The sequence below is a fragment of the Acinonyx jubatus genome, chromosome C1 (assembly GCF_027475565.1).
Source record: "Acinonyx jubatus isolate Ajub_Pintada_27869175 chromosome C1, VMU_Ajub_asm_v1.0, whole genome shotgun sequence".
NCBI lineage: Eukaryota > Metazoa > Chordata > Mammalia > Carnivora > Felidae > Acinonyx > Acinonyx jubatus.
The window spans coordinates 52,692,239-52,708,617 of record NC_069381.1 but is presented as its reverse complement, the minus strand read 5'-3'; the positions used below and the strand labels follow the sequence as shown (position 1 = coordinate 52,708,617).

The 16,379-nt window shown below is 35.7% G+C and overlaps 1 protein-coding gene across 2 annotated transcripts in view; it reads right to left on the bottom strand.

Moving 5' to 3' along the window:
• Positions 1–16,379, bottom strand: part of RAVER2 (ribonucleoprotein, PTB binding 2) — a 90,995-nt gene that overhangs the window by 59,857 nt on the left and 14,759 nt on the right. For both annotated transcript variants that reach the window (XM_027058990.2, XM_027058989.2), the window contains exons 2-4: positions 10,506–10,572; positions 5,391–5,860; positions 2,140–2,331 (exon numbers count right to left, since the gene is read on the bottom strand). In XM_027058990.2, the coding sequence (XP_026914791.1) occupies positions 2,140–2,331; positions 5,391–5,860; positions 10,506–10,572 (729 nt within the window). The remainder of the gene's footprint in view (positions 1–2,139; positions 2,332–5,390; positions 5,861–10,505; positions 10,573–16,379) is intronic.

Genomic DNA, 16,379 nt, shown 5'->3' with positions numbered 1-16,379 from the left:
CCCATTGACCCTCAGTTTATTCTCAGTTTTTAAGAGTCTCTTATGGTTTGGCTCTCTCCCTCTCGAACTTTTTTTTTCCTTCCCCTCCCCCCATGGTCTTCTGTTAAGTTTCTCAGGATCCACATTAAGAGTGAAAACATATGGTATCTGTCTTTCTCTGTATGATTTATCTCACTTAGCATAGCACTCTCCAGTTCCATCCATGTTGCTACAAAAGGCCTTATTTCATTCTTTCTCATTGCCAAGTAGTATTCCATTGTGTATATAAACTACAATTTCTTTCTCCATTCATCAGTTGATGGATATTTAGGCTCTTTCCATAATTTGGCTATTGTTGAGAGTGCTGCTATAAACATTGGGGTACAAGTGCCCCTGTGCATCAGCACTCCTGTATCCCTTGGGTCAATTCCTAGCAGTGCTATTGCTGGGTCATAGGGTAGATCTATTTTTAATTTTTTGAGGAACCTCCACACTGTTTTCCAGAGCAGCTGCACCAGTTTGCATTCCCACCAGCAGTGCAAGAGGGTTCCCGTTTCTCCACATCCTCTCCAGCATCTATAGTCTCCTGATTTGTTCATTTTAGCCACTCTGACTTAAAAGCCAATTTCTAAAAAGAATTTTTAAAGGAAAGGATCTGAACATGTTTATGAGAAGATGGGATGGAGCTAGCAGAGCAACCAATGAAAAAACGTTGAAAGGTAAGGATCACGATCCTTGAAGATGGGAGACACAGTCATGAGCCGCTGTGTCGGCTGGACGAGGTACAACTCTTCCTCCAAGAGAGCAGGGATCTTTGTACATGGATGAAGCATGACCATCTGATACAAAGGACGAAGGCAGAAGAGAGATTAAGGCTTAAGGTAATTGCTGTAGAAAATGGAGAAGAGCGGCTGATGAGAGATGTGAAGCTAAAGTTTTCAGGGGACCAGCCATAAATGCAGGACACACACATGTAGTAGCATCAAGTCACCCAAGTGCCCTGGCTGCAGAAGTAGGTGACTGGATGAATTCAGAATTGTAAACTCAGCAACTCTGATCCAACAGAGGCATGACATTGACAGTCAAAGAATAGCTGAGGCTGTGACTTAGAACAGGAGAATGACAGGAGAGCTTAAGAAGGAAAAGGCAAACAAAAGAAGGGAGAAGGGATCAAGGACCAGACATGAAGTGCAAGAACAGGAAGAGGAGGGCAAGTGATGTGAGACCAAGAGCAATCTCCTATCCTTTTCTCCCTCCCCCGTTCATCCATGAGCCACTTTCAGACTAATCTCTTGATGGCTTCACTCTGATCCCATCACTACCTTGTTTATATACCTCATAAGCTCCCCTCTGCTTATCAAATTCAGTCTAAATCCTTCCAGTGCTTGATGGTCCTCTGATTTGGCATCAACCTACCATCTCATCCCTTTCTATACTCCTCCACCTCCACCACTCACCACTCTGGAAGCACGCAAATTTCACCTCATCCTACTGCTTGAAAGGTTTTATTCAATTCCTTCTACCTCCTTATGGTTGCCAGATTTAATTGGTAATACCCAGATGGGTTTCAGATAATCAATGAATAATTTTTTCAATGTAAGTATGTCCCATGCAAAATTTGTATTTATCTAGCAATTCTATCCTCCATTCCCAACAATACATTTCAAAATCATACTTTAACGTCACATTCAAATGTCATACTATGCTAACATGCCTCGAGTAAAAACTGAACAAGAAATAGTGTCTATCTGCATGGAACTTCCATACTACAGAGGTACAGAGAAAAATAAGCAGGCAGTCAACAATAAAGAAGTAGTTACAATGAGCCATGTAGGCAAAAAGGAAGCACACACCTTCCTGTATTTGCACTATGCATACTTATGAACACCTTGTAAAAAGAGACATCACACTCAAAGTTTAGAACAGAACATTCCTTAAAAAAACTTCTTCAGATGGATACACTTTACTTAATGCAATTTTTTCTTTTGTAATGACTCCTGGCTTGATTTGACAGAGATACCATTTAGCCAATTTTTACAAAGGAAGAATGTCTTTGTGTAATGGAAATGTAATGAAGGTCCAATGAATGGTCAACTGGTTTGGATAGATTAAGATAGCATTAGCATTCTTCTATATCCTCATAAAGAACAATAAACTTACCACACGTTGAGCTGCTATCAATGCTGCTAATGTACTTCGCCCAGGTGCTCCTGGGGCACAGAAGGAAACGTGGACTTTGCTTCCCTTGATCGTCATACCATCAGCGGCTTGCTGAACCTCTTCAGCATGCTCTGCAGTGTTATATTCCACCACTGCAAAGCCGCCAACATAACTACCTTCATCCTGTGCAAGCTGATTTAACACAGTTTGTTAAAAGGAGAATCCTAATGTCTGGTTAGAAATATTTATTTTCAGTATGTAATTTTCATTTTCAAAAACAAATGTATCAGAGCATATACTGGTGAAAATAATGTATTCTCTCTCTCGAAAATTAAAAGTTTCCTAGTTGTGGGATGCCTGGCTGGCTCAGTTGGAAGAGCATGCGATCCCTGATCTTGGGGTCATGAGTTCGAGCCCCACACTGGACATATAGGTACATTAATAAATAAACAAATACATAAATAACGAATGTTCACTAGTTGCTTAGATGCAGTCCTGAAGATAGGATGATAAACAAGACTCTGTCCAATTTCTTTTCAATTCTTTGATTTTCTAATTTACTTTAAAACTCAAAGCTCAAATGACAATATTCCCTCTATATTAAGAAAGATGTGTAACTGATAATTTATAGAAAAATGTAGAAACACAATAAATAACACTTTCTTTAAAATATATTTACCAGATACATGGACAAAGAAAGATACTGAACAATTATCTGACCACATATCTATGTAAATTAAAGTTTATATTATCAAGAGAAGAAAGGTAGGAGGAACCATATTCAACTTTTAATTCAGTATTTCAGGAAGATCTCAGGAATTTGGTCAAGTATTCCAAAGCAAACCTTATGTGGGAAAATTGTGCCCTGGGTTTGTTAAAATACCATATGCAACACACAAGCTTTATTTCTGAATGTGCCCTAAACAAACTCCTACAATGCAGAACTAGATTTATTTCCAGTCACCCACCTGTAAGAGTGTAAAGGAAGATACTAAAGTCCTGGATCTGTAAAGACTGGTACAAAGAGCAAAAATAAGAACAAAATAAGACACTAAAAAGTTTCTAAGTTTTGAGCATGTCTGAATTATCTTAAACACATTCACTCTATAAAGTGGTAAATGTGATAAAATTCAGCATGGTATGTCTTTAAGAAGACACATCTATGATACTTGTTTGGATTTGGCATCTCATAGGTTAATATTACAATTAAATCATTTCTTAGTCCTTTTTAGTTTCTTTTCTCTTATTTTTGAAGTTTTACTTTCTAACTATACAGTGAGACCAAATTTCTATCTTTCCTTCACATTCTTCCTTCCTTTTAAAACTTTCCTCATGAAACTTCTTCCATGAAACTTTTTCCAATTACATGGGAGAAAGGGAAAACATATACCTCTTCTAAACATCTCTCCTACAACCCCGTTCCTCTTGTAATCCAAACCAGATATTAAAATCAAGATTTGTAAAAGCCATCACTGTCTTTGGTGTCCCTTGATTACAAAGTAAGAGACTATGTTCAACGTAGTCCATGTCTACCTACCAAGCAAGAATCTGAACATCACAGATCCACTGCTAAAGGCATCATAAAGTTATTTTCTCAATCTTTTGAAAACGTTTCACATACTTATTATTCCTGGTTCATTATGGTAACTTCCATGCCTATATAAATTATAATACCATTTTAATTCTTCCAAAAGACAAAATCCTCTAAGTCCACAGCATCAGTAGTTTTAAAGAGTTTTTTTTAGTTCAATAGGAGAGCCACTCAAACATGTATTAGTCTGACTCCCCATCTAGTTAATTTTCCATTATTTTGAAGTATTTTAACAGAAGCTAAATGGCCACTTGCAAATAGTGTAACAAACACTTTTCTACCAATGGCAAGCTGGATTAAAGAACCTCTCAGGTACCTTCCAATTCTGGGATTCATAATTCAAATACAATTTGTGATAAACAGCTTTCCCCCTCACATTTGCCTCAAAGGCCTCAACAACAGCTACAAAGAATTATATATGACCTTAGAATATCACTATACAATTTTTAGTATTCAAAAATAGTATATGGATTAGAGAAATCACTTTTCAATAACTGAGCAAAGACTGACAAAAGCTTTGTCACAAAACTTTCTAATTTTATGAAGCTCTTGGATGGTTTCTTTGATGTTTATATTGGGATTGGAGGGGTAGAAATGAAAAAATAAAGTAGGCATTTATATATATATAATATATAATACATATATATATTATATGCATATATATTATATATAACATATATAATATATACACAGATATATAATTATAATTATAGATATTATATATAGTTATGTAGTTAGCTATATATATTATTTAAATATACTATGGTTATGTATATGTATGTGTGTGTGTGTGTGTGTGTGTGTGTGAGTGACCATAACTCCTAGTCTTCCACTGTAACAGTAGAGACTCAACAAATATATGATTAAAGAAAACCGGTGGGGTGGTGGGGGTGGAGAACAGGGGTTAAGAAGAAAAGAAGCATGAGAGAGAAGGAGAGAAGAGAGAGAAGGAGAGAAGAGAGAGAAGGAAGAAATTAAGAAAAGCAAGAGAGAAAAAAAAGAGTTCATTAGTTGCTATCAAACACCTATAAGGGAAGGATCTTATAGTTCATATCTATGTTTAGTAGAATATATTTAATCTTACTGATATATTACATGAAAATTCGTACCAGTGTTGTCAGTTTTCAAGATCTTCTCTAAATGTCTCACCATGATCCCATTAGGACAGAATTATACATTCTTTTTAAACCTCATAATACTTTTCTATCTTCCAATAATTACATCACTCTTTATACAGGATTTATCATTATTTGCTTGTCAGTACCTTCTGCAAAATTGTAAGGTATTGAGAGAGTACGTGTCTATTCTATTTCTAACTTTTAGCAATATAGTGTCTGGTGCGGAGAAGATAATAAGTAAAACTTGGATAGACGAATGGATCAATGAATGAAAGGCTAGACACATGGATGGAATGAGGTGAATGAGCAAGTGATGGGTTTGCTAAAACATACTTAACTATATAATACTATAGGTTGACCCACACACAATGGGAATTGATTTAAAATTTACCATGAACTTAAAGTCTTCATTATAGACTAAAGAAGAATTAGATTATCCACTGTGATATTCACATATGCATAATAAATTTGTGAGTGCATATACAATAGATACAGAGGCAGATATTTTCAAATATTTCAAATGATACCTGAAAAATACATACCTGGCAAAACACAGGTTTATGTATACTGGAAAAAAATTGCAACAGCTCCTCTGAATCCCTGTAGTCACTAGGGAGTTTATCTATACAAAGGCACTTAGAATGAATTAGCTCTGCAGCCAATAGATTAACATCCATCCATTGTGCAAACAGAGCTGATGCTCCCAATTGTTTACCCAATAACTCCAATCTAGCCTTTGCAGCAAAGTCCTTTTTCATGTATTCCACAAATCCATAGCCTTTGGAATGGCCAGTAACCTCACTGTAGACTAGAAAACATCTCTCGATATTTCCATAAGCACGAACAAGTTCTTCAAACTCTTCTAATGTAAAAGAAGTGGGTAAGTTGGTAATACACAGCAAAGCATCTGTTGGCTGGAGCTGAACAATTAAGTCCTTTCCTCGAAAAGAATATTGATGGAACATCTGAATTGCATTCTGGGCTTGTTCCCCATTCAGTAAGGTAACAAAAGCTAGAAGATAACAAAATGAATTAAAGTTTTGTCTAAGCCAGTGTTTGCAAACTTTTTTGACTATGACCCACAGTAAGGAATATATTTTTGGTCTGTGACTCAATAAACACACACACACACACTTCAAATATTTCTGAAACAAAAGTATTAGTAACTGAAACTCCTGCCCTATGCAATGCACTCTGATATTTTCTATTCTATTTCATTGTGTTTTTTTAGGCTGATACCAACCACTAACCTAATTTCATGACCAGTGACTCAAATCAAAGTACAGGAATTATATCAGGAGTTCCACTGTAAGATACTACAATGTTCTGTTTTGTTTTTGATTTTCATACAGACTTTATTTTTTCCAACTATGTCTAATGCAAAATTTTATAAAGTCTTAAAAATTTTCTTTCATATTGAAGCACCTAAATACATAAAGCAAATATTGACAGAAAGCAAGAAATTGACAGTAATACAATAATAGTAGGGGACTTTAACACCCCACTTACATCAATGAATAGATCATTCAGGCAGAAAATCAATCCTGAAACAGTGTCTTTGAACGACATATTAGGGCAGATGGACTTAACAGATATATACAGAATATTCCACTCCAAATCAATAGAACACACATTCTTTTCAAGTTCACAAGGAACATTCTCCAGGATAATCATATGACAGGATACGGACAAGTTTCAATAAATTTAATAAAATTTAAATCCTGTATCTTTTCTGATCACAATGGTATAAAACTAGAAATCAATCACAAGAAAAAAAAGTGGAAAAAAACACAAAGGTGGAAGCTAAACCACATGCTACTAAACAGCCACTGGATTTCTTCAATGAAGAAATTAAAGATGAAATTAAAAATACTTGAAGACAAATGAAAATAAAAACACAATGCTCCAAAATCTCTGGGACACAGCAAAAGCAGTTCTAAGAGGGAAATTTATAGGGATACAGGCCTACCTCAAGAAACAAGAAAAATCTCCAACAGTCTAACCTAACACCTAAAGGAATTAGAAAAGGAAGAAGAAACAAAGCCCAAAGCCAGGAAAGGAAGAAGATATTAAGATCAGAGCCAAAATAAATTAGAGAGTAAAAAAAAAACAACAGAAAAGATCAATGAAACCAAGAGATAAAAGATCAACAAAATTGATAAACCTTTAGCCAGACTCATCAAGAAAAAAAGAGAGGATACAAATAAATATCAGAGATAAAAGGGGAATTAACAACTGACACCACAGAAATACAAAAGATTGTAAGAGAATACCACAAAAAATTTTGTCAATAGACAGAACAACCTAGAAAAAATGGGTAAATTTCTAGAAACATACCATCTTCCAAAACTGAATCAGGAAGAGATAGAAAATCTGAACAGACCAATTACTAGTAACAAAGTTGAACTGATAATGAAAAACTTCACACAAACAGAAGTCCAGGACCAGATTGCCTCACAAGTGAATTCTACCTTTCATTTAAGCAAAAATACTGATTCTCCTGAAACTATTCCAAAAATAGAAGAGGAAGGAAAGCTTCCAAATACATTCTATGAGGCCAGTATTACCCTGATTTAAAAAAAAAAAAAAAAAAACAGAGACACTACAAAAAAAAGAAAATCACAGACAAATATTCCTGGTGAACAGATGCAAAAATCCTCAACAAAATATTAGCAAGCTGCATTCGGCAATACATTGAAAGGATCATTCACTTGGATCAAGTGGGATTTATTCCAAGGAGACAAGCAGGTTCACATATTCACAAATCAATCAACAAGGATAAACCACATTAACAAAACAAAGAAGTCATACAATCATCTCAATAGATGCAGAAAAAGCATTTGACAAAATTCAACATGAATTGATGATAAGCTCTCTCAACAAAGTGTGTTTAGGGGATACATACCTTAACCTAAATAAAGATCATTCATGAAAAACACACAGCTAACATCATACTCAATGGTAAAAAACTGAAAGCTTTTTATCTAAGACCAGAAACAAGACAAGGATGTCCACTCTTATTTAACATAGTACAGAAGACCTAGCCACAGAAACTAAATAAGAAGTAAAAGTCATCCAAATTGGTAAGGAAGAAGTTAAACTGTCACAATTTGTAGATGGTATGATACTATATGTAGAAAACCTGAAAGATATGACCAAAAACTATTAGAATAAACGAATGCAACAAAGCTGCAGGATACAAAATTAATACACAGAAAATAGTTGCCTTTCTGGACACTAATAATTAAATAGCAGAAAGAGAAAGTAAGAAAACAATCTCATTTATAATTGTACTAAAAAGAATAAAATGCCTAGGAATAAATTTAACCAAGGAGGTAAAAGACCTATACTCTGAAAGCTGACATTGATGAAATAAATTGAAGATAACACAAACAAATGGAAAGATACTCCATGCTCCTGTATTGGAAGAGCCAATACTGTCAAAATGTCTACACTACTCAAAGCAATCTACAGATTTAATGCAATCTCTAACAAAATACCAACAACATTTTTCACAGAACCTGAACAAATAATCCTAAAATTTATATGGAACCACAAAGAACCTCAAGAAGCCAAAGCAATCTTGAGAAAGAAGAATCAAGCTCAAAGTGTTACAATCCTAGCTTTCAAGATCTACTACAAAGCTGTAGTAACCAAAACAGGATGGTACTGACAGAAAAACAGACACATAGATCAATGAAACAGAGGGCCCACAAATAAGCCCATACCTATATGGTCAATTAATCTATAACAAAGTAGGCAAGAATATACAATGGGGAAGACAGTCTTTTCAATAAATGGTGCTGGGAAAATTGTACAGCCACATTCAAAAGAATGAAACTGCACCTTCTTACACCATACACAAAATAAACTTACAATGAACTAAAGACTTAAATGTGAGACCTGAAACTGTAAAACTCCTAATGGTTGCAAAAAAAAAGGCAGTGATCTCTTGGACATCACCCTTAACAACATATTTATAGGTATGTTTCCTTAGGCAAAGAAAACAAAAGCAAAAATAAACTATTGAGACTACACTAATTTGCTTGGCCAAGGAAATCATCAACAGAACAAAAAGACAACCTAATGATTGTAAGAAGATATTTGCAAATGATGTATCTGACAAAGGACTGATACCCAAAACATATAAACATATACAAATCAACACCAAAAAACAATGTGATTAAAAAATGGGCAGTAATGGGCAGTGCCTGGGTGGTTCAGTTGGTTAAGCATTTGACTCTTGATTTCAGCTCAGGTCATGACCTCACAGTTTGTGAGATCAAGCCCTGTGGCAGGCTCTGTGCTGATAGCATGGAGTCTGCTTGGCATTCTCTCTCTCTGCCTACCTGGCATTGTCTCTCTCTCCTACTCTCACTCTCAAAATAAATAAACAAACATTTCTTAAAAATGGGCAAAGGGCCTGAATAGACATTTTTCCAAAGAAGACATACAGATGGTCAACAGATACATGAAAAGATGCTCAACATCACTCATCAGCAGAGAAATGCAAATCAAAATCATGAGATATTACCTCACACCAGTCGCAATGGTTAGTATCAAAACGACAAGAACTAAAAGTGTTGATGAGGATGAGGAGAAAAGGGAACCCTTGTGCACTGTTAATAGGAATGTAAATTAGTGCAGCCACTGTGGATAGTAGTATGGGGGTTCCTCAAAACATTGAAAATAGAAATACCATATGATTCAGTAATTCCACCACTGGGTATTTACCCAAAAAAAATGAAAACATTAATTTGAAAAGATACATGTTTGCTGCAACATTATTTACAACAAAGATATGGAAGCAATCCAAATGTCCATTAATAGATGAATGCATAGAGAAGATACGGTGTGTGTATATATATACATATATATGCACACACACATGTATATATACACACATATAACAGAATATTACTCAGCCATAAAAAAGAATGAGATCTTGTCATTTGCAACCACATGAACAGACCTAGAGGGTATATTGCTAAGTGAAACAAATCAGAGACAGAAAGATAAATACCAAATGATTTCACTAATATGTGGAATCTAAAAAAACAAATGAATAAACAAAAACAAATGAGGGGGCACCTGAATGGCTCAGGTGATGGAGCATGCAACTTGGTATCAGGGTCATGAGTTTGAGCCCCGTGTTGTGCACTGAATGTGCTTTAATAAAAAAAAAAACTCTTAAATACAGGGAACAAACTGGTGGTTGCCTGAGGGGACATGGGGGAGTGGTGAGTGAAATATATAAAGGGAATTAAGAGGTACAAACTTCTAGCTATGAAATAAGTGACGGAGATGAAAAGTACAGCATAAGGAACATGGTCCATAATACTGTAATCATGTATGGTTACAGATGGTGACTACACTTACTGTGGTAATCACTGAGTAATGTATAGAATTGTGGAATCAATATGTCGTACACCTAAAAAAAAATATGTTGTACATCTGAAACTAATATAACATTGCATGTTAATTATACTGCAATTAAAAAATAAACAATACAAAGCCTACAAAAATTTACTATAACATCACAACGTATTAGGACATTCTTTATAAAAATGAATGTTTCTAGTAAGATACATAGATACATTAATAATGCCCACATTTAGAATCAAAGTGAAACCAGATGCTTAAAAGTGAAATCTTACCTGTTCTCTTATTTCTGTCCACATAACAATACTTTAACTCATAGTCTTGTAATAAATCATGAACTTCCTGAAAGAGACAAAACGCGAGTTCAAATAAACACATGAATGCAGTTAGTGGATAATCCAGCTGTATTAGCCAATCATTACTACCACCACCATCTGCCATGTACAACACCTTCCACGGATCTCCATTATTTAAATTAAAGGCATTCCAGGCCCACCAAATATAACATCAACCTACCTCTCCAACTGTATCTCCCAGTACAGGATCTGCACACAGATCCTGTTTCTGCTCTATGAGCACGATCTCATGAGGATGCCATGCACAGCCCTCATTCTGAATCTCTGCTCATGTGGATACCTTGACCTTGCATGGGACAAAGATATCAATACTTGTAAACTTCATCTGAAACCACATGCATCCTTTGAAATCCCAGTTCAAATATTCTTTCATGAAGTTTTCTCCAATTCTTTCCCACAGGACATGACTTCTCTCACCTCTACACTAACAATGATCATACTTTTTAATGCCTGTCTTATAGAAATAATATTAAACATTTCTCTTTGTATATCACATACTGAGTTTTTAACAAGTAATACACTTGTAGATGCTGTAGTACCAGCCTAGAGAATAAATACAGTTAGACTGCAAACCTAGCGATCCCTGGGTATGAAACAATAACCACCACAAGGTACACGTGTGGTTCAATTTATTTCCACTTGGCTCCCCAAGATGTTGAAACTGGCTTTCCAGTTCATTCTGTTTCCATTATCAATCCAGTCTGAACTTGCTTCTTCTGGTATGACTTTCACCCAGCTGGGGTCCTGAAAAAGCAAATTTATATTCCCAATCCTCCTGTTAAATTGATAATACTTGAGTATGGGAACTGTATTTCATAGATTTGTATAGTACCTGTACTGCTTTGCATACGCTAGGCAGTCAAACATACACTAAACTGAAAATAATTATTTTGTCATTGAATTGATATTTGGCCTTGAAAGTTTACTAATAATACACAACAGATGCAATTATTATTTTTTAAAGGAACTGGACTATCATGTAGGTGGACATTCTGATCCTGGATGGAGGGTTACAGCCAACCTGCTCTATATTGCACATAAATAAATTAAACATACACAAGTGCTGGTATGTTGAGTTCACAATAGAAGCGAATTTACTCAATGATAATAATTCTTATTATTGCCATTATTATAGCTAATATTCATTTAGCTTTTACTTAGGTACCAGAGCAAAGGTACCTCACTCCTTTTATTAAAAACCAGGAGGGGCGCCTGGGTGGCTCAGTTGGTTGGGCGTCCGACTTCGGCTCAGGTCATGATCTCGCGGTCCGTGAGTTCGAGCCCCGCTTTGGGCTCTGTGCTGACAGCTCAGAGCCTGGTGCCTGTTTCAGATTCTGTGTCTCCCTCTCTCTCAGACCTTCCCCCATTCATGCTCTGTCTCTCTCTGTCTCAAAAATGAATAAACGTTAAAAAAAAATTAAAAAAAAAAACAACCAGGAAACCAGAGCAGAGAAAAATCAAGTAACTTGCCAAAGTCATACTTAGTAACTTGCTGAGTGGAGATTCACCCATCAGTCTGGTTCCAGGGACTACAACCTTAACCTCTACACAATACCACCATATTCCTTCTAAAATTAATTAAAAATAGTATACTACCACTAAGAATTACAAAAACAATATCATTAGTGCCCTAGTAAGAGATCATATGGAAACAGAAAATAAATACGTGGGCAGTTACAAATTGAGACATATTTTCCCCTTTAACACAATGTAAGTGGGGGGGGGGCGGGGGAAGGGTGACATAACAGGCAAAATATAAAAACATAATGTTAGGTGAAGAAAAGATAATCACCTATGGTAAAAAAGAAAAGAAAGTAAAGTTGATAATTTAGTATTCTTTATTAGTAAGTCAAAATTAGATATATTTTAAAGTACATATACTACCAATTTTGTGAAATATGGTTTGATGAGTTATGTAGTAGTATGATCAATATACATATCTTACTATGGTAATTTTTTATCTTGTAAACTGTAATGTTTTCTTGGACTTAAAAAAAACATATAGTGTATTCATTAAGAAAGTGTAATTCTCTCAATAGCATAGCACACACATCTTGCCAATCAGCTAATACTTAATATAGAAGGTGGTACGCTTTTAGTCACACAGACTTTCATCTCTCCTTTCAGTAGTTAACAGCTGTCAAGCGCCAGATTAAGAAAACATGACACTGCTCTTCACATTATCAACTATCTGTAAACAAATGACACGTTATATTCCTCATTCAGCTGAATTACCTGAGATCTTAAATATTCAAAGATGCATTTTGCAAGTTAAAGTTTTTATTTTTAAAATACCTCTATTTAAAATTGTAACTTTTCTATGTATCAGATGTGGCATACAGATTTTGCCAGCTGGGAAACCTTACAAGCCTTCTTGTAAAGAAAAAAAAAACGATTATTTTTCTCCATGCCCTGGTTGTTTTGACCCAGGCAAAAGTGGGTCACCCCTCAATTTAAGCCTTGGTAAGTTGGCCAAATTAAAAACTTAAAACCTGAAAGAGAGCCCTAACAACCATTTGCCTAAATTCCACTATGCTCTACAGAAGCACAGAACCCAAACAACTGAAATTGTATCTCCCTATTCTAATAGCTTTATGACATTTCTATTAACTTATAAGTTAATTTTAAGGAATGAAGTAGCATCTTTGATGAAAACATTTTGTCTTCTGACCAGGAATATCAGTTACAAATTACTTACAGTAAGATAAGTTCATCAAAATTGATAGCATTAAACAGCTTTAGTAACCTATCTCCAGGCCACGTTCATTATCACTCTCTGGAATTAAATGAAAGTTTTGCACATATGAAATATTTCCTGGAGAGAGAATTGATAGCCTTAAGGAAACCCAGCCTTAGGTTTTTTTTTTTTTTAATGTTTATTTTTGAGAAAGAGAGAATATGAGTGGGGAAGGGGTAGAGAGAGGGGGTTCAGGGGATCCAAAGTGGGCTCTGTGCTGACAGCAGAGAGCCCATTGTGGGGCTCGAACTCATCAACCACGAGATCATGACCTGGGCCGAAGTTGGGCATTTAACTCACTGAGCCACCCAGGCGCCCCAACCCAGGCTTAGTATTAAACATGAATCACATCACCTTCTAAACCCTTCTCAGACTTACTTTCATTAATTTTTTTTTTTTCCTAAGAAAGGCCTTCACAGATTTCAAATTCTACTTTTTTGGAATAAAAAAGGAAACATTTTTGCTAATTTGCCTTTAAAATTTTAAGTGATTTGATATTATAAAGAGATTATCTGTAACACATATTAAGTTATGAGGCATAATAATGAAATAAGCATCTAGGAACTCACCACCAAACCTAAGAGAACATTAGCAACACTGTTCCACTGACTTTTGCATTCATTTGCTAGGCTCATCCCACCCTTCCCCTATGGCTGGAGTTGCTCACTTAGGTATGCATCTCCAAACAATATGTTGTTTTACTTGTTTCTGAGCTTTAGAGAAATGGTATTGTGATGCTTTTAGTTTTCTGTGCCTTGCTTTTGTGTGTGTGTGCTTTGCTTTTTTTTTTTTTAAGTAAGCTCCATGCCCAACTTGAGGTCCAAACTTACAACCCTGAGATCAAGAGTCAGACGCTCTACTGACTAAGCCAGCCAGGTGCCCTGTGTGCCTTGCTTTTTATACTCAATAATATGTTCCAAAAATTCACTCATGTTCCACCTGGCCATTCATTTATTCACTACTATTTGATATTCCATTCTAGGACTATTTTTCTATCAATGAATATTTGCTTTCTAGGTTGTTGTTTTGCTACTTACATATTTTTAAAAAATTACTACCACGGCACCTGGGTGGCTCAGTCGGTTAAGCGTCCAACTTTGGCTCAGGACATGATCTCATGGTTCTTGAGTTCGAGCTTTGCATCAGGCTCTGTGCTGACAGCTCAGAGCCTGGAGCCTGCTTCAGATTCTGTGTCTCCCTCTCTCTTCCCCACTCATGCTCCCTCTCAAAAATAAACAGTAAAAAAAATTTAAATAATAAGAAAAAAACAGCAGATGTTGGTGAGGATGTGCAGAAAGATGATCTCTTTTGCACTGCTGGTGGGAGTGCAAACTGGTGCAGCCACTCTGGAAAACAGTATGGAGGTTTCTCAAAAGTTAAAAATAGAACTACCCTATGACCTAGCAGTTGCACTACCAGGTATATATCCAAGGGATACAGGTGTGCTGTTTTGAAGGGGCACATGTACCCCAATGTTTATAGCAGCACTATCGACAATGGCCAAAGTATGGAAAGAGCCTAAAATGTCCATCAACAGATGAATGGATAAAGATGTGGTATATATATATAATGGAGTATTATTTGGCAATCTAAAAGAATGAAATCTTGCCATTTGCAACAACATGGATGGATCTAGAGTGTATCATGCTAAGCAAAATACATCATTCGTATGACTTCACTCATATGTGGAATTTAAGATACAAAACAGATGAACATAAGGGAAGGGAAACAAAAATAAAATAAAAACAGGGAGGGGGACAAACCATAAGAGACTTAAATACAGAGAACAGAGGGTTGCTGGAGGTGCTGTGGGTGGGAGGGGGGATGCGCTAAATGTGTCAGGGGCATTAAGGAGGACACCTGTTGGGATGAACACTGGGTGTTATACATAGGGGAAGAATCACTGGAATCTACTCCTGAAATCATTATTGCACTATATGCTAACTTGGATGTAATTAAAAATAAAATAAATTAAAATAAAAGTAAATTACTACCACATTCTTATAAATTTTATATATTTCCTAGTGCTCGTGTACAAGTTTCTGAAGAAATGAAATTCCTGGGCTGCACATATGCAAATGATCATCTTTGTATGAAAGTGCCAATTTGTTTGCTGGAATGGCTGTACCAGTCTATATTCCATCAGGAGGATGTGAAAGTCCTGCTAATACATATCCCTACAATGCTTGGTGTTACCAGATACTTGTCAATTTCGTGGATATAATTGTACCTCACTGTGATCTTAACTTGTATTCCCTTGATTACTAAAGGTAGAGCTTGTGATAGTTACTTTTAGGTTGAATTGGCTATAGTATCCAGCTATCTAAACATTAATCTAAGTGCTGCTGTGAAGGATTTTATAGATGTGGTTAGTATCTACCATCAGTTTAAGTAAAGGAGACAACCTTTCATAATGTGGGTGGGCCTCATCTAATCAGATGAAGGCCTTAACACCAAAAACTGAGGTTTCCTGGAGAAGCAATCCTGCCTCAAGACCGTAGCATCAAAACATGCCTGACTTTCTAGCCTGTTGGTGTGTGTGACAGATTCTAGACTTGCCAGCTCCCTCAATCAATCAAGCTCTCTCTCTCTATATATATATATGCATATAGTATAAATACATTTTAACATGAATATTATATATGTATCTCTGAAGAACTTTAAGTGACGTAGGCATCTTTTCATGTTTATTTGCCATTTATTTCTCTTTCTGGAAAACACTCATCTTGATTGCCATTTTTCTATTGTATTTGTCTTTTAACGACTTGTAGGAGTTTTTTTTTTTTAAACATATTCTGCATACTAATCATTTGCTGGGAACTGTATTATAAATGTATTCCCCTGCTATGTGGTCTGTTATTTTATTTGTGAATTTTTCTGGTGAAGAGAAATGTATCATTTTAATCAAGCCAAATTTATTAATTCTTTCCTTTACCATTTGTATTTTTTGTACATTAAGAAGTCCTTTCCTGAGGCAGGTGGGTGGTTTGCACAGATAAGCCTCTGACTCTTGGCTTCAGCTCGGGTCATAATCTCACAGTTGGTGAGCTCAAGCC